At 46.6% G+C, this 13664-nt stretch overlaps 4 protein-coding genes across 4 annotated transcripts in view; 3 read left to right on the top strand and 1 right to left on the bottom strand.

Annotated features, from left to right (window-relative positions):
• Positions 1-4397, top strand: part of LOC119301443 (heat shock factor-binding protein-like) — a 5251-nt gene extending 854 nt beyond the window's left edge. The window contains exons 2-5 of the mRNA XM_037578405.1: positions 2606-2659; positions 3036-3059; positions 3148-3190; positions 3944-4397. Coding sequence (XP_037434302.1) covers positions 2612-2659; positions 3036-3059; positions 3148-3190; positions 3944-4068 — 240 coding nt within the window. The 5' untranslated portion in view covers positions 2606-2611 and the 3' untranslated portion in view covers positions 4069-4397. The remainder of the gene's footprint in view (positions 1-2605; positions 2660-3035; positions 3060-3147; positions 3191-3943) is intronic.
• LOC119299519 (pentatricopeptide repeat-containing protein At1g52640, mitochondrial) lies at positions 3-2599 on the top strand (the record flags this gene model as incomplete). The annotated part of the gene is made up of 1 exon (XM_037576727.1): positions 3-2599. A coding segment is annotated over one exon (1539 nt), but the record flags the coding sequence as incomplete, so codon positions are not given.
• Positions 4398-5333: 936 nt separating the features above from the next.
• Positions 5334-10265, top strand: LOC119301441 (enolase 1, chloroplastic-like). Its single transcript, XM_037578403.1, has 7 exons — positions 5334-5844; positions 8080-8387; positions 8567-8721; positions 8815-9132; positions 9562-9708; positions 9792-9842; positions 9985-10265. The coding sequence occupies exons 1-7, from the start codon at positions 5459-5461 to the stop codon at positions 10048-10050; spliced, it is 1431 nt and encodes a 476-aa protein (XP_037434300.1). The 5' UTR covers positions 5334-5458; the 3' UTR covers positions 10051-10265.
• LOC119301442 (protein STRICTOSIDINE SYNTHASE-LIKE 10-like) lies at positions 10194-12707 on the bottom strand. Its single transcript, XM_037578404.1, has 3 exons — positions 12374-12707; positions 12031-12303; positions 10194-10956 (listed from the first exon to the last, which is right to left on the bottom strand). The coding sequence occupies exons 1-3, from the start codon at positions 12673-12675 to the stop codon at positions 10440-10442; spliced, it is 1092 nt and encodes a 363-aa protein (XP_037434301.1). The 5' UTR covers positions 12676-12707; the 3' UTR covers positions 10194-10439.
• Positions 12708-13664: the final 957 nt, after the last annotated feature.

Below are 13664 nucleotides of genomic sequence, written 5' to 3'. Positions count from 1 at the left end.
GCTTCCACACCGCCTCGCCCCACGATCCGTCCCCGGATCCGGGCCCATACGTCGACCCAGGGCTCGTGAGCACGCTTAGCCGCGTGCTCAGCGACTTCCGTGGCCCGCGCCACGACCTCCCCGCCGCGCTCCGCGGCTTCGCGCCGCGCATCACCCCCGACGCGGCGGCCGCGGTGCTGCGCCGGTGCCGCCACCTCCCCGTGCCGTCGCTCCGGTTCTTCCTCTTTGCCGCGGGGCTGCCCGGGTTCTCTCACCTGCCGGATTCGCTCCTCATCCTGGCCAATTCGCTCGCTGGTGCGCGGCTCTTCCCGCTGCTGCGCTCGCTGCTGTCTGACCTCCCACCGGCTGCGCTCTCGCGGGGTCTCTTCCCGCGGCTGTTCCGTGCTTACTCGCGTGCGCTTCTCCCAGATGATGCGATCCGGGCCTTCTCCTCCATGGCGGGGTTCGGCTTCCACCCAACGCTGGCCGATTTCCACTCACTGCTATTCGCCTTGTGCCATAATGGCCTTGTAAATCATGCTGAGGTCTTCTTCAGAGAGTCGGGGGCCCATTTTGATGTCTCAGCCAAGACGTACACCATCCTGATCTCTGGGTGGGCTGTTGTGGAGAAGCCGGAAAACGCGCAAAAGTTATTTGATGAAATGGTTGAGAGAGGTGTTGAGCCTGATGTGCCTGCCTACAATGCGTTGATTGATGCCTTATGCCGCGGAGGTGATATTGCACGTGCGCAGGAACATCTGAAAGATATGCAACAGAGCCGTGGGCTTGTTCCAGATGCTGCCACTTATGGTCCATTCCTTCGTGCTGCCTGTGCATCCAAGGATGCTCGGGATGCTCTTCGTGTGCTAGATAGGATGCGCATGCATGACCTCACACCAAATGTATTCACATATAATGCTATAATTCGGTTATTGTGCGAACTGGGAGAGATTGAGGAGGCTTATAATATCCTTGGTGAGATCATCACGAGAGGGGAAAAGCCTGATGTTTGGACATACAACACACTGCTTAATGCGCATTGTAAGAAGAATGAGGTGAACAAGTCTTTGAGGCTTATTGCAAGAATGGATAAAGGCTTGTGTGTGCCAGATCGTCATTCTTACAACATGTTACTAAAAATGTTGATTGGCGTAGGAAGGATTGATAAGGCTGTTGAGGTATGGGACGGGATGGAAACACGTGGCTTTCACCCAGGCGCAGCAACTTATGCTGTCATGATCCATGGGTTATCTTGCAAGAAGGGAAGATTAGAGGAGGCCTGCGGCTATTTTGTGATGATGGTGGATGAAGGTATCCCACCCTACCAGGCCACTTGTGAGGTTTTGAGGGATAGGCTGACAAGGCATGGCCTGAGGGATCAACTTGAGGTCGTCATTGACAGGATGAGGCGGAGCACTTCCTGCACGATACAAGAAATGGCAAGTATCATGCGCAGTACTAAGAGGGCTGATGAAACTAGAAGCACGAGCAGTGACCAAGAACTCCCAGGGCATGATCTCGATGAGAATGAATGGAGGGGGAAATGGAAACTAGGAGACTGAAGAGTGATTCATAAGGCTTGCCTACAAGCCCTCTATGGTGTACTATTTTCTTGTTTGTCTCCCTATTATTGTACAACCGTACAACTTTAAGGTAGTAAAATGTCCAGTCTATGCCATATGGAAGTTGTACTAATACAATAGACTAAGTAGAGTGATTAGTTAATGAAAATAGGATAGGATGCTCAATTCCTGGTCAAGCAATTGATGTTGGAGTTTAAAGTATACCTACCTTTTCCTTGTCACCTTTTCGCATGTGTGCTTCTCCTTGAGAATTAGGCTGCTATGAATAAATTCCAACATTAAAACTGTTTCTCATTTGCTGATATGAACTATAATATTCCGCTCTAGCTTTTACCTTTTCATACTATCATACTCCCTCCGTTCCTAAATATAAGTCTTTTTAGAGATTTCAATAAGGACTACATACGGATGTATATAGACATATTTTAGAGTGTAGATTCACTTATTTTGCTTCGTATATAGTCCGCATTGGAATATCTTAAAAGATGGAGAGAGTACGTACGTCTGTCAAGATGCTTCAAATAATTCTTTCAGCAGGATGCCTTTATTGGTATTAAATGTAATATCTTGCAAATCTCTACTATTAAAGGAGAGATAGTTGGTTTCGTTTGCATTGCTTCCACCCCTCCCATCGATACATGACCCCCTCCCATTGATTTGTTTCCAAACCACGCGATAACCCTAATTGATTTTTTTCCAAACCGGCCCTACCTCCTTGTTTCTGGGGAAAGAATCCTGTAGTTGTGCGTACACAATCTCAATCACATAATATCTTTCCTTACCTTTGCCTATGGATTCCCTTTCCACAACATATCTCAATCTCAACCCAATATTTTTTTTCCTACGTTGAACCAGTAGAATAAAGTTGACCCCATTGCTACGCACGGGTATTCAGCTAGTACTATTTAATACTGTGCTATATTTCACCCATTATGAGTTAATACCCTGACACATTAGTCATTTAATTTCACCTCTATATGTAGTTCTTCTGTATAGTATCATAATCATTAGTGTTAACTCATTTGCTGAATCTGTTTTTCCAGGCTAATATGGATTCAGAGCCCTCATCGCAGAACCCAACAGACATGACTGCATTTGTAAGTACTGATATTATATACTTGTAGCGTCATAACACTGTTCACATTAATAATATTTCATCTGTCTTCTGGTGGAATAATTGGCTTAACGTAAGACCTAAATATCTTTGACGAGTTTGTACATTCTGTATGCATCAAATTGGAGTGTTCGCATATTCTAGCAGCACTGAAAGTAGTTGCTATTTTAACTAGTAAGCTGAAAAACATTGGCGTAGCATTGACTTAGTAGATGGTGAGGTTAACAGTCAAGTTTTGTACTAGTTGTTTCCAACCACTGAAGAAGTCTTTTTCCGCCTTTGAGGAACCAGAGGTGTATCACTTTGTTTAACAGTATAATAATTTTTATTTTGTACTGATGTTAAGCTTTCTATTTCAGGTGCAAAACCTCCTCGGTCAGATGGTGAGTGCCTTTGAATACGTTTTCGTTAATATCCACACTTGGGTCTTTACAAACACTTTACACTCATTAACTTGATGATGGATTTCAGCAAACAAGGTTTGAGTCTATGTCCCAGAACATCGTGTCAAAGAATATCCTTATCGGCGGAATGTCATTATTTTGTTTCTACCACAATAATTTTTTTCATGGCCACATTGGTTCATTATCTTATGCCATCGCACAATTTACTAGGGATAACATTATATTCTAGTATATCTGATGTCAGGTTATTATGATGTCATATGCATTTATGATGCTGATACATAAAAAATAGTATTCTACAATGTTATGCATTTCTTTTTTAATTCTTGTTTGGAAACTTGTAACATTCATCAACTTTTTGATATTAACAGAAACACACCAAATGTACGTGCATATATGATATACCAATATATCACACGTCGTTAGGCAATAAACATGGAAATTGGAAACATATTGTTGTTTTCAGAAATCTATGCTGCTGCTATAATGCTCACCAGCAAAACTAGAAGCGGTATACTCCAGTTTGGTATCCCTTAGTTTGAGTTTTGTTTGTAAGATCCTTTGTCTGATTAGCTTATGTTTAGCACAACTTTATACTGTACTACTTCATAAGTTGATAGTGTACCAAGATTCTTGCTACATCAGTGCAAGGCTAGTGACAGAATTTTCACAGCATACTTGAATAAATAATCAAAGTACCTATTCTATCATATTGACATCAGAAGAACTCCTTGCATCATGCGCTTTTTTTAATACAAAATCCATCTCAGTTTGAGTGCATCAAATTTGAGCCAAGTTGATTGTTGCATGAATTGAACATGCCTGTGGACTGCCATACTCTGTTTTCTTTAACTCCATTGCACTAGATGAAATGGGAACCAAGATCGACGAGCTGGAGCAGAGCGTGAACGATCTCAAAGCTGAGATGGGCACCACCGACATACCTGTCAAGAAGCCCGATGAGGCAAAGCCTGCCGACTCCGCATAACTCATGTGTAGGCAAGAGATTGGGTAGTAAAGATATGGTGGCTATATGACAGAAGTTTACAGCATTCATGTGTATCTGATGATGTATTCCCATGGACCATAGCTCTTGTACTACCGTGTGTGCTACCTATTGCTGCCGCTGGAGCTTCAGCTCTCCAGAGCCCAGACGCCGTTATTAGTTGATAGGTTGTTTCCCTATGATCATTCTCGTACTTGTTGGTTTGCCTGTTCAAAGCTGTTGCTGCAAGAGCCAGACGATGCCTCAGACAATTTTTATGGCAGTGGGCCTATTGGGTTGTTCCCCTATGCAATTTTTGTGTGACACACTGCTCTTCTGTAGATTCTGTTCAAAGCTGGATTGCGTTGCATGCTGAATTTTTTCTATACAATGCATAGCCCTAGGGTGATGCCTCGCATGCCATGTACTTCATCCGATCCAAAATAGATGACTCAACTTTGTACAAAGTTATGCCGCGTTCGGTTTCCCTTTGCTCCATGGCTCCGCTCCCGGAGCGGTAGTTAAAATAATTCTAGAATTTGAAGAAGTTGGCGGGCTGCCGAACGTGCCCTTGGTACAAAGTTGAGTCATCTATTTTGGAACGGAGGGAGTAGAATGTTCGGATAGGGAAGCGGGATTCTCTGCAGGAGACGGGTGCTTGGAGAGAAAAAAGTATGGTCCGATGTCAAAAATTAAAAGGGTTGAAGTAAAAAATAGAGAAGCATGTGTATTAGAGTTTTTATTTTCTATTTTTTAATGAGGTCTACTAGTGATAGCTTGTATTGAGGAGAAAAAAAGAAATATAAATGCCTTAAATTACTTTTTATCACGGGATATCTGTATCCGTATGCCATCATTGTACATGCCCTCTGACGGTCTACATCTACAAGCGTCACATTTATGTTGTGTCTCACGAGTCTGACAGTCTGAGCGCCTTGCGTACAAACCCTTGCCCGAACATGGTTGGCCCGGCGCTCCGCCGACGGTAGGTTGCGCTCGCCGGCGCACCTGCATCCGACGAACCCCGGCACGAGCACGCGCTCCACCCATGACACGACGAGCTCGCGTCGCATCGCCCTTCCGGTCTCCCACCGGCCACCACCACCGCGGCGCCAACCCCCAAAAGGCCAAAGCGCTCGGCCAGGAGGCAAAACCGCAAAAGACGAGCCAAGGCAACCGATCACTCGCCGACTCCTGGGCCCCGCCTGCCACCTCCGCTTCGCCGCCTCCACCAACCCGCCTCCTTCAAAATTGTTATTTCCGAGAAATAAACCACCCTCGACGTCCCACCTCGCCGCCTCCGCCCGACGACCTCCCCCACGCCCCGCCGCCGCCACCGCCGCGATACAATAAGGCCCGGCCTCGGCGCCTCCGCTCCCGCCAACCCCTCAGCATGGCCCACCAACTCCTCCTCCCCTCCAAGCCCCTCCTGCCCGCCGCGGCCGCCGCCACCCCGCGCCGCGCCTGCGGCCGCCCCGTCGTCTCCGTCCGCGCGTCGGCGGCTGCCTCCTCGAAGGCCGTCGGGGCGGAGGCCGTGCGGTCGATCCGCGCGCGGCAGATCGTGGACAGCCGGGGGAACCCCACCGTCGAGGTCGACCTCGTCGCCGGCGACGGCAGCCTCCACCGCTCCGCCGTTCCCAGCGGGGCCTCCACGGGGATCTACGAGGCCCTCGAGCTCCGCGACGGGGACAAGTCGGTCTACGGAGGGAAGGGCGTGCTCACCGCCGTCCGCAACATCAACGAGGTCATCGCGCCCAAGCTCGTCGGAGTCGACGTGAGGTGAGCCTTGGTTAAGAAACAAAATCTCAAGCTAGCCTCATAAAAATGCTGGATCCAATCACCCGTGTCTCCGGTAGTTATTTACAGTATTTGTTTGTTTGAGTAATGTGGCTACGGTACTTGGGTGGGGAAACGTGGTGTTGTGCACTTGCTGTAGATTCATGATCTTCTGGCCGTGGTGATAACTATTGATTTTCAAGTAGAACTACAATGTAGTGAGATTGATGTGATAGGGTATTTGTCCGCGTTTAGTGAGAATTGGATTGCTCATTACTCATTAGTACTTAATACTGGTGGAGTAATGTTAGGCAATGGAAAAACTTATGTCAGTTGCTTCTGGGCTCTGTGAACTTTAAACATCTGACTGTTGTTCATATTTATTAATGAGCTTGCTGTTCTTGCTATACCAGTTATGATATTTGGTTCCAATCCTGCTGCTGTTGCCACTGACTGACCGTCTTATTCTAAACATCTTGTTTGCTCTGTTCAGTACTTTAGTAAGTGATAGTGATCCTTTTTTGAACAATGATTGGTGAGAAGAGGGCTCTATTGAATATTCATGTTACGTCCCCAAAAGAAAAAAGGAAATATATATGTCAAGATGAAAATGCATACAAAATGGTAAATCCTGTACAGAAATAAAACTGTCAAAAGCAGACAGTTTATGTAGCTCCTGGGCAAACGAAAAAGATATAAATATAAATTCAAACCTCCATGAGTCAAGATCCATGCTTACTTCTTAAAACAAAGATAATATACCGAAAACTAGTTATATCCTTGCACACACTTGTGGCCATCAGTTTCTGCGAAGCTCTCTGTAAGCTATTTGATATCTGTAATGATGTTGACCTTTGCTAAGCATATCAATTTAGTGGCTTCGTAGATTTGTACTGATCTAGCTGCGATTACTGAAGTTTCCACTCTGGAGCACTTTTTCCTAAATGTGAAGTGGAGTTTGTAAGTACTGCTGGACAGGGTGTATCTTTTGTGTGTCCATGATGATGATAACCATGCAAGATTAATTGTGCACTTGGTCTAAGCTCTAAGCCTCTATGTGATAGCCTGGCTTATTAGGGATGGTAGACTACTCATATCAATAAGGAATTCCTTCTTTTCCGGGAGCCCATTCGGAAAGAACTCCACAGTTAAGCGTGCTCAGCTTGGAGTAGTTTCAGGATGGGTGACCGACCGGGAAGTTGCTCCCGGGTGCGCACGAGTGAGGACAAAGTGCGCAGAAAAGACTAGTATTGATCTGTGGGGCCAGTCTAGATCCCGCCAGGAGTAACGACCACCGGCGGGTGTGTCCGGGGCGTTACACTCTAACTACCTTTCTGGTTGTGGCGATGTGGTAGTAAGCTCTGCATGATGATGAACTTGGTGATCAATGTGCAAGGAAGTCAAATCGATTGAGCTCTTGCTCAAGAAGAATAAACTTTTTTCGAATTGTCATAGTAGCCACTGCATGGTTACAGTTGTACTGACTGCCATGTCCCATGTTAGCTAAGCTTTTGCATTTGCCTCGCTTATCAGTATGGATTTGTAGCGGGATTGGTAAACTTCTAGCTTCAGCAATCTCAGTGCACTTATCTAATGGATGGCATAGTAGTCTTATTTAGAAATTTTTCTTGGGATCAGTCGCGGAGCTAGCTCCCGGCGACCTGGGGCAGCTGCCCGGGCTGCTCCAGCCATTCTTCACTAAACAATACAAAGAAACCATGATTAGCATTACTAATTACTTGGGCAAATGCTGGGCAACATCGCTATGTAAAGACTTTGCCCCGGCTCCTTCAGCTGGCTGGCTCCGCCACTGCTTGGGATACTAATGGTACAATATGTGGAGCATGCCTCAGCTGAAGGAACAGAAGAACTACATTACATTAAGTGCATATTACAAAATCACTAGCATCCAGTTCTAGTGATGAACACTAAAAGATTTTTGGATATACCTAACAACCGTTTCTGTCGGCTTGATTCCCTAAATTTGCGAAGGATGAAATTACATGGATTACTTGGAATCGGGCATGACCGCATGGGGGAGGGAACCATGCGATTCTACCACTTCCAAATTGACTAAACCTTAGTAGTGTTGAAAGGCATGCCAACTAACATAAAATGTGCTATCGCCTTTGTTAGTTTGCATCCATATAGCTGAGGTTCTATCAAGTTACTCTTATCATCCGTCCTCTGTGCCTGGCATCTAATTTCTAATGCAAACTTCATTTGTCATTTTGTCAGGAACCAGAAAGATGTTGATGCGATCATGCTTGACATCGATGGAACTGAAAACAAATCACAGCTGGGTGCCAATGCTATTCTTGGAGTCTCTTTAAGCGTATGCAGGGCTGGCGCTTCTGCAAAAGGAGTTCCTCTGTATAAACATATCCAGGAGCTGTCAGGCACCAAGGAGCTTGTCATGCCTGTCCCAGCTTTCAATGTAATAAACGGAGGTAGCCATGCTGGTAATAATCTGGCTATGCAGGAATTCATGCTTTTACCTGTGGGGGCAACTTCATTTGCCGAGGCTCTTCGTATGGGTAGTGAAGGTAATTTCTTGTATTTTCTTCAACTAAACCGTCTTACCTCTTGGTTGTGACTTGTAAATTATCATGATTATCCAGCAAGCATTTCTTTGGGGGCTGTTTCTTCTAGACTTCTGCTCAGTTTTTCTTTTTGGCCGTTCCATCTTACTGAGAATTGTCTGCTTCACTTGTCCATTCTACAGTTTACCATGTTCTCAAGGGCATCATTAAGGCGAAATACGGTCAAGATGCATGCAATGTTGGAGATGAAGGTGGTTTTGCTCCCAATGTTCAAGACAACAGGGAGGGCCTTGTTTTGCTTATGGATGCCATTGAGAAGGCAGGCTACACTGGAAAGGTGTGTTGCCATTTTTTCTTATTTTGCTGGCCACCTTCTCGATCATTCTTTCCTCTTTCGATTTATAAAACTGAGAAAAACACCATGTTGCAGATTAAAATTGGAATGGATGTTGCAGCATCAGAATTCCTTATGAAGGATGGAAGCTATGATTTAAACTTTAAGAACCAGCCTAATAACGGAGCTCATGTTCTTTCGGCCCAGTCTCTCTGTGATCTGTACAAAGAATTCGTCAAGGATTTCCCAATTGTATCAATTGAGGATCCTTTTGATCAAGATGATTGGAGCTCATGGGCTTCGTTGCAATCCTCAGTTGATATCCAAATTGTCGGGGATGATTTGCTTGTCACAAACCCAAAACGTATAGTAGAGGCTATTGACAAGAAGGCCTGCAATGCTCTGTTGCTCAAGGTAAACCTTTACTGTCTATTTCAGGCGTGCTCTTCTACAATGGACTAATGTTATTCATTCCTTGTATTTGCTAAACATATCTGATATAGATTATGGCAACCTTTCAGTGATACTCCCTCCGTTCCCAAATATAAGTCTTTTTAGAGATTCCAACAAGTGACTACATACGAAGCACAATGAGTGAATCTACACTCTAAAATATGTCTACATACATCCATATGTTGTAGTCCATTTGAAATGTCTAAAAAGACTTATATTTAGGAACGGAGGGAATATTTGCCAAATAGTGATAACCAATAATGACTTGGGAGTTGTATCGTAAAGCTCTGCCTACAACTGAATTCCTAGCTCCCTTCTAATACTAAACAATAGTCAATCTTGTGCTGCCGAAGAGAAACATGGGTCATTCAATTTCGTTTGTCTTTCCAGGTTAATCAGATTGGTACCGTCACGGAATCTATTCAAGCTGCTCTGGATTCAAAGGCTGCTGGTTGGGGCGTGATGGTCAGCCACAGGAGTGGTGAAACAGAAGACAATTTCATTGCGGATCTAGCCGTTGGTTTAGCGAGCGGGCAGGTAAGGGCCACTTGAAATTGTGATCGGGGTACAGTAACTTCTAGCGTGTTCATTAGGTGACATTTCATTTGGTACGTTTTCAGATCAAAACCGGAGCTCCCTGCAGAAGCGAGAGACTGGCCAAATACAACCAGGTAAATGCTTATTCCTGTCTGTTAACTATTCGTTCTGTCCGCGCAGCAGATCTCCAACTGACTATGCTTCCGCTTGCAATATTACTAATTTCATTTAGTTTGTTTTTCGTTTCCTTCCTAAATATGTTCTTTTTTGATGCAGCTTGTGCGGATTGAAGAGGAGCTAGGCAACGTGCGGTACGCCGGCGAAGCGTTCAGGTCTCCATGAGAAACAAGAATTGCAGACCACTTTGACTGAGCAGTAAAAGTTTCTACAGCGGCGACAGTGGTGTACTGTGTACATCCTTCGATTAGAAATAAAGGCACTGACCGCATAAATTCATGACATCTCCTTGTAGGAGTGCCGCGGTGCACCCCAAATTTTGCAGCCTTGATTTTATCGCAGATGCACGGCATTATTGTCTGCATTTGTACCTCGAGCTATTATACATTTTCCTTGACGAACGACAGCGATGATCAGATTAGTTATTGCTTCTGGCTAGGGTTACAGCATGTAGCAACATACTAGGGCACAGGACGCACGATTGTACTAGTACTACATGAGTTGAACGGAGCCCAGCCACACGCGCTCAGACGACATGAATTGCGATGCGATGCTTACCCACCGCATTGCGGTAGAGATGCGAGCTTGAACAGGCCGACGTAGGGCGTGTCGACGGAGCCGATCCACAGCGACCCGTTCCGCTCCACCACCTCGCTCACCGTGGCGTCGCCGAACCCGCGAAGCGCCTCGACCACCGTGCCGTTCGTGGCGACGACGACCCTGACGGCGCTCATGGAGTTGGCCGTGGTCCCGCTCTCTGCCCACTGCTTGTCCCGGTTCATGCCCACCCAGTACCCGCCCCGGCCGCCTCCGTCGGGGCGAACGTTGTCCGGGTACCCCGGCAGGTCGGCGAGCACCTCCGTCACCCCCGCCGCGGGCCCGCGCAGCCAGTGCCGGAGCAGCCTGCACGAGGACGTCTCGGCCACGACGAGGTGCGTCCCGTCGGCGCTGACGGCCACGCCGTTGGGGAAGGCCAGGCCGGACCTGAGCACGGTGACGTTGCCCGTCCGCGGGTCGTACCTCATCAGCCGCCCCGTCGCGTCGCCGGTCAGCACCACCAGCATGTACTCGCTGCAGGCACGCACAAGCATATGATTAGAGAAAACAGAAGTTGCATGCACGGCCCCACCTCTGACCGGTTATCAATGCACGTGAATTCATTATCAAGCTCATCTACTGCTCCTCCACGTGAGGGCTGGCTACTGTGGCGATCTTCTGCCTCTTCCCGACATGGCTTTAACCCTGCTGAGCAGCTTGGTAGCAGCCGTAGAGCAGTACTAGTACTAGCAAAAGCAGGAGTATTTACGTTGCTGCTGTCTGGTGGTGCGATCTCCATCAGACGAGACTGACGAGTACTAGTATTAACTATTATTAAGTAACCCTACCACCTCCCTCAAATTCAAGGGGCATTGCTGTATGGCTCAGCTTGATAATCTGTATTTTTTCCTGTCACTTTCAAGAAGTGTTGCTAAGAGAATGTTGTGCGTGCGGTGTGGTGGTATTAATAGTGGCTACCGAGCGTGGTGTTGCTTCCGCCAGACCAGATCGGAAACATCTTGGATTTGGATATGCCCGCCAGCTTGAATTGGGGATAGCTAGGAATTAATGCCCACTATATCTGTTCTTCCAAGTTCCAACTGGTCTTTCTTTTTTGCCCCAACAGCTAGCCTACCTACATACTTAATGTACAACAAAACTAGTGTCAAAAACCTTAAATGCAAAACTAAGCATGTGTCGAGAGTTAGAGACAGACGGATTGTCATGCTCCATCTTCGTTAGGGCTGCTAATCCGGCAGAGCACACGGCTGGCGCGTAAGAATTTTTTCAAGCTTTATCAGCATTTGTTCCAAGCGAATCGACCACGGTTTTATAGTTATAAACTTGAGCCGCAGTTGTCCACTTGTTTTAAGCCGTGGAATCGTCCGTGCCATCATACAAGAACAAGGTATACCTGCTGGCTTTTCGCAGACAAATTTCGGTTTCACTTTACCCATTCCGAATCAGCGTGCAAATTATACTTGAGGTTTTCATCAACTCATCACCAACAGTGTACTGTATATCAGTTCCGGTCACATGATCGTTTTATTACTGCAGTACTGGGGTGGTGGTAGTAGTAGTAGTAATGAATTTCGGTACGGTGCGTACCTCCGTTGGTAGACGGTGCTGCTGTCCGTGAAGTAGACGTCGCCGGTCTCCTGGTCGACGTCGACCCCGTTGAGGAAGTTGAAGGGCAAGCCGTCGGCCTCCGTGGCAACCACCTCCGCCAGCCCGCCGCACCGCCCCACCCTCATCAGCCCCAGGTACGCGTCCGCGATGTACATGTCGCCCGACGCGTGGTGGAACTGCAGGCCCAGCGGCCGCCCGCACGCGCTCTCCGGCTCCACCACCTTCTTCCTCGCCGCGCACTCCGCCACCGTCCTGCGTGTTCGGTTAGCTCACGATCGTGCTGTGCCCAAGGTTGTGCATGGCCGGTTGATCGATCACTCACTTGTGCTTGTAGTTGTGGGCGAACTCGGTCCAGCCGCGGTGGCGGCGGTTGCCCCTCCACCGGACGACGCGACCGTTGGAAACGCCGGTGTACGGGCCGCCGCCGCGGTGGTCAAAGACGATGCTCTCCGGGCCGAACGCCGGCCGGGCCAACCGCACCGGTATGACCCTCGAGCCGGCGTAAATAGACTTCATCTCCTGGGTGGCGGCCGCCATTGGAGGTGGCCATATGAGAAATGCGAGGGAGAGGAAGGACATGAGCAAGGTGGCAGAGCGACAATGCCTGGCCTCCTCCATGTCCATTAATTTGAGAAGCAGCGGCGGCGGCGTATGCCTTCTTATATAAGCTGTCAGGGCTTGCTCCAGCCTTTCTGGTAGCCATGTAATAATGGAGAAGCTAGCTAGATGCAGCGCGCTGTTCGATCGTGGTGTAGTGTAACTAGAATATGAGGTTTCTGGGGGTAAGATTTTCAATTCAGGGCCACGATTGTCTTCTTTTTTAGCTTGTTAGAGAGAGTTTTTACTGACCCACAAGTCATATCAAGTCGTTACAATCAAGAATGTATCCGAAAATTGCTTTTAGAGCTAGGATGGAGGCCGGTTTTTGAAAAATTCAAAATTCAACAAAACTCATATTTTTACATTTCAAAAAATTCTAAAAAAAATACAGACATACATAGAGGCATAACACACACATGTGTGTAAATTTTCAGGACGAAATACGTTGAAATAAGGGCTGTGCAACAAAAGACAAAGCTATGGCTTTTCAACACTTATACTATTCATACCAAAAGTTCATGAGTTTATTCTTTCCACACAGATCACATCTCAAGGTATTTCATTCTGTAATTTTACATAGATACACACCACATCCTTATGTACTTGTACAATTGTTTTCAGTTTTTTTAATAAAAAATATGAATTTTGAATTTTTCAAGAAACCCGGCCTCCATGGAGGCTGAGATCCAAAATGCCCTTCTCAAATGTATCCCTCTAATAAGCTTTCAGTAGTGATAAAAAGTGTATTTCTACATCTAAAAAATGTATTTCTAAAACATCGAGTACAACATAAGATACATGCATGCAAAATCACACGTATACATTTACATGCTGTCTACTATAGCCCATAAGTATCACGTTCTAAGATTGACAAAGTCTACACCATTTTTTTAGGGAGCTACCTTATACTCATTCTGAAATCCCAGCGACCCCCGGCATCAACACGACACACTGCAATGGTTCATATTTAGGGATTTTAGCATGGCTGCGCATTTTCAGAAATTTTGGAGCAG

The sequence above is a fragment of the Triticum dicoccoides genome, chromosome 5A, assembly GCF_002162155.2.
Source record: "Triticum dicoccoides isolate Atlit2015 ecotype Zavitan chromosome 5A, WEW_v2.0, whole genome shotgun sequence".
In the NCBI taxonomy this organism is placed as follows: domain Eukaryota; kingdom Viridiplantae; phylum Streptophyta; class Magnoliopsida; order Poales; family Poaceae; genus Triticum; species Triticum dicoccoides.
The sequence above is the reverse complement of the archived record's forward strand: the minus strand, read 5'-3'. Positions and strand labels throughout refer to the sequence as shown.

Coding starts and splice junctions, on each gene's coding strand:
- LOC119301441 (XM_037578403.1), top strand. CDS start 5,459: ATGGCCCACCAACTCCTCCTCCCCTCCAAGCCCCTCCTGCCCGCCGCG. Junction 9,133..9,561: donor GCAATGCTCTGTTGCTCAAG/GTAAACCTTTAC, acceptor TTGTCTTTCCAG/GTTAATCAGATTGGTACCGT. Junction 9,843..9,984: donor GACTGGCCAAATACAACCAG/GTAAATGCTTAT, acceptor TTTTTGATGCAG/CTTGTGCGGATTGAAGAGGA.
- LOC119301442 (XM_037578404.1), bottom strand. CDS start 12,675: ATGGACATGGAGGAGGCCAGGCATTGTCGCTCTGCCACCTTGCTCATG. Junction 12,304..12,373: donor GCCCACAACTACAAGCACAA/GTGAGTGATCGA, acceptor CCGAACACGCAG/GACGGTGGCGGAGTGCGCGG. Junction 10,957..12,030: donor AGCACCGTCTACCAACGGAG/GTACGCACCGTA, acceptor GCGTGCCTGCAG/CGAGTACATGCTGGTGGTGC.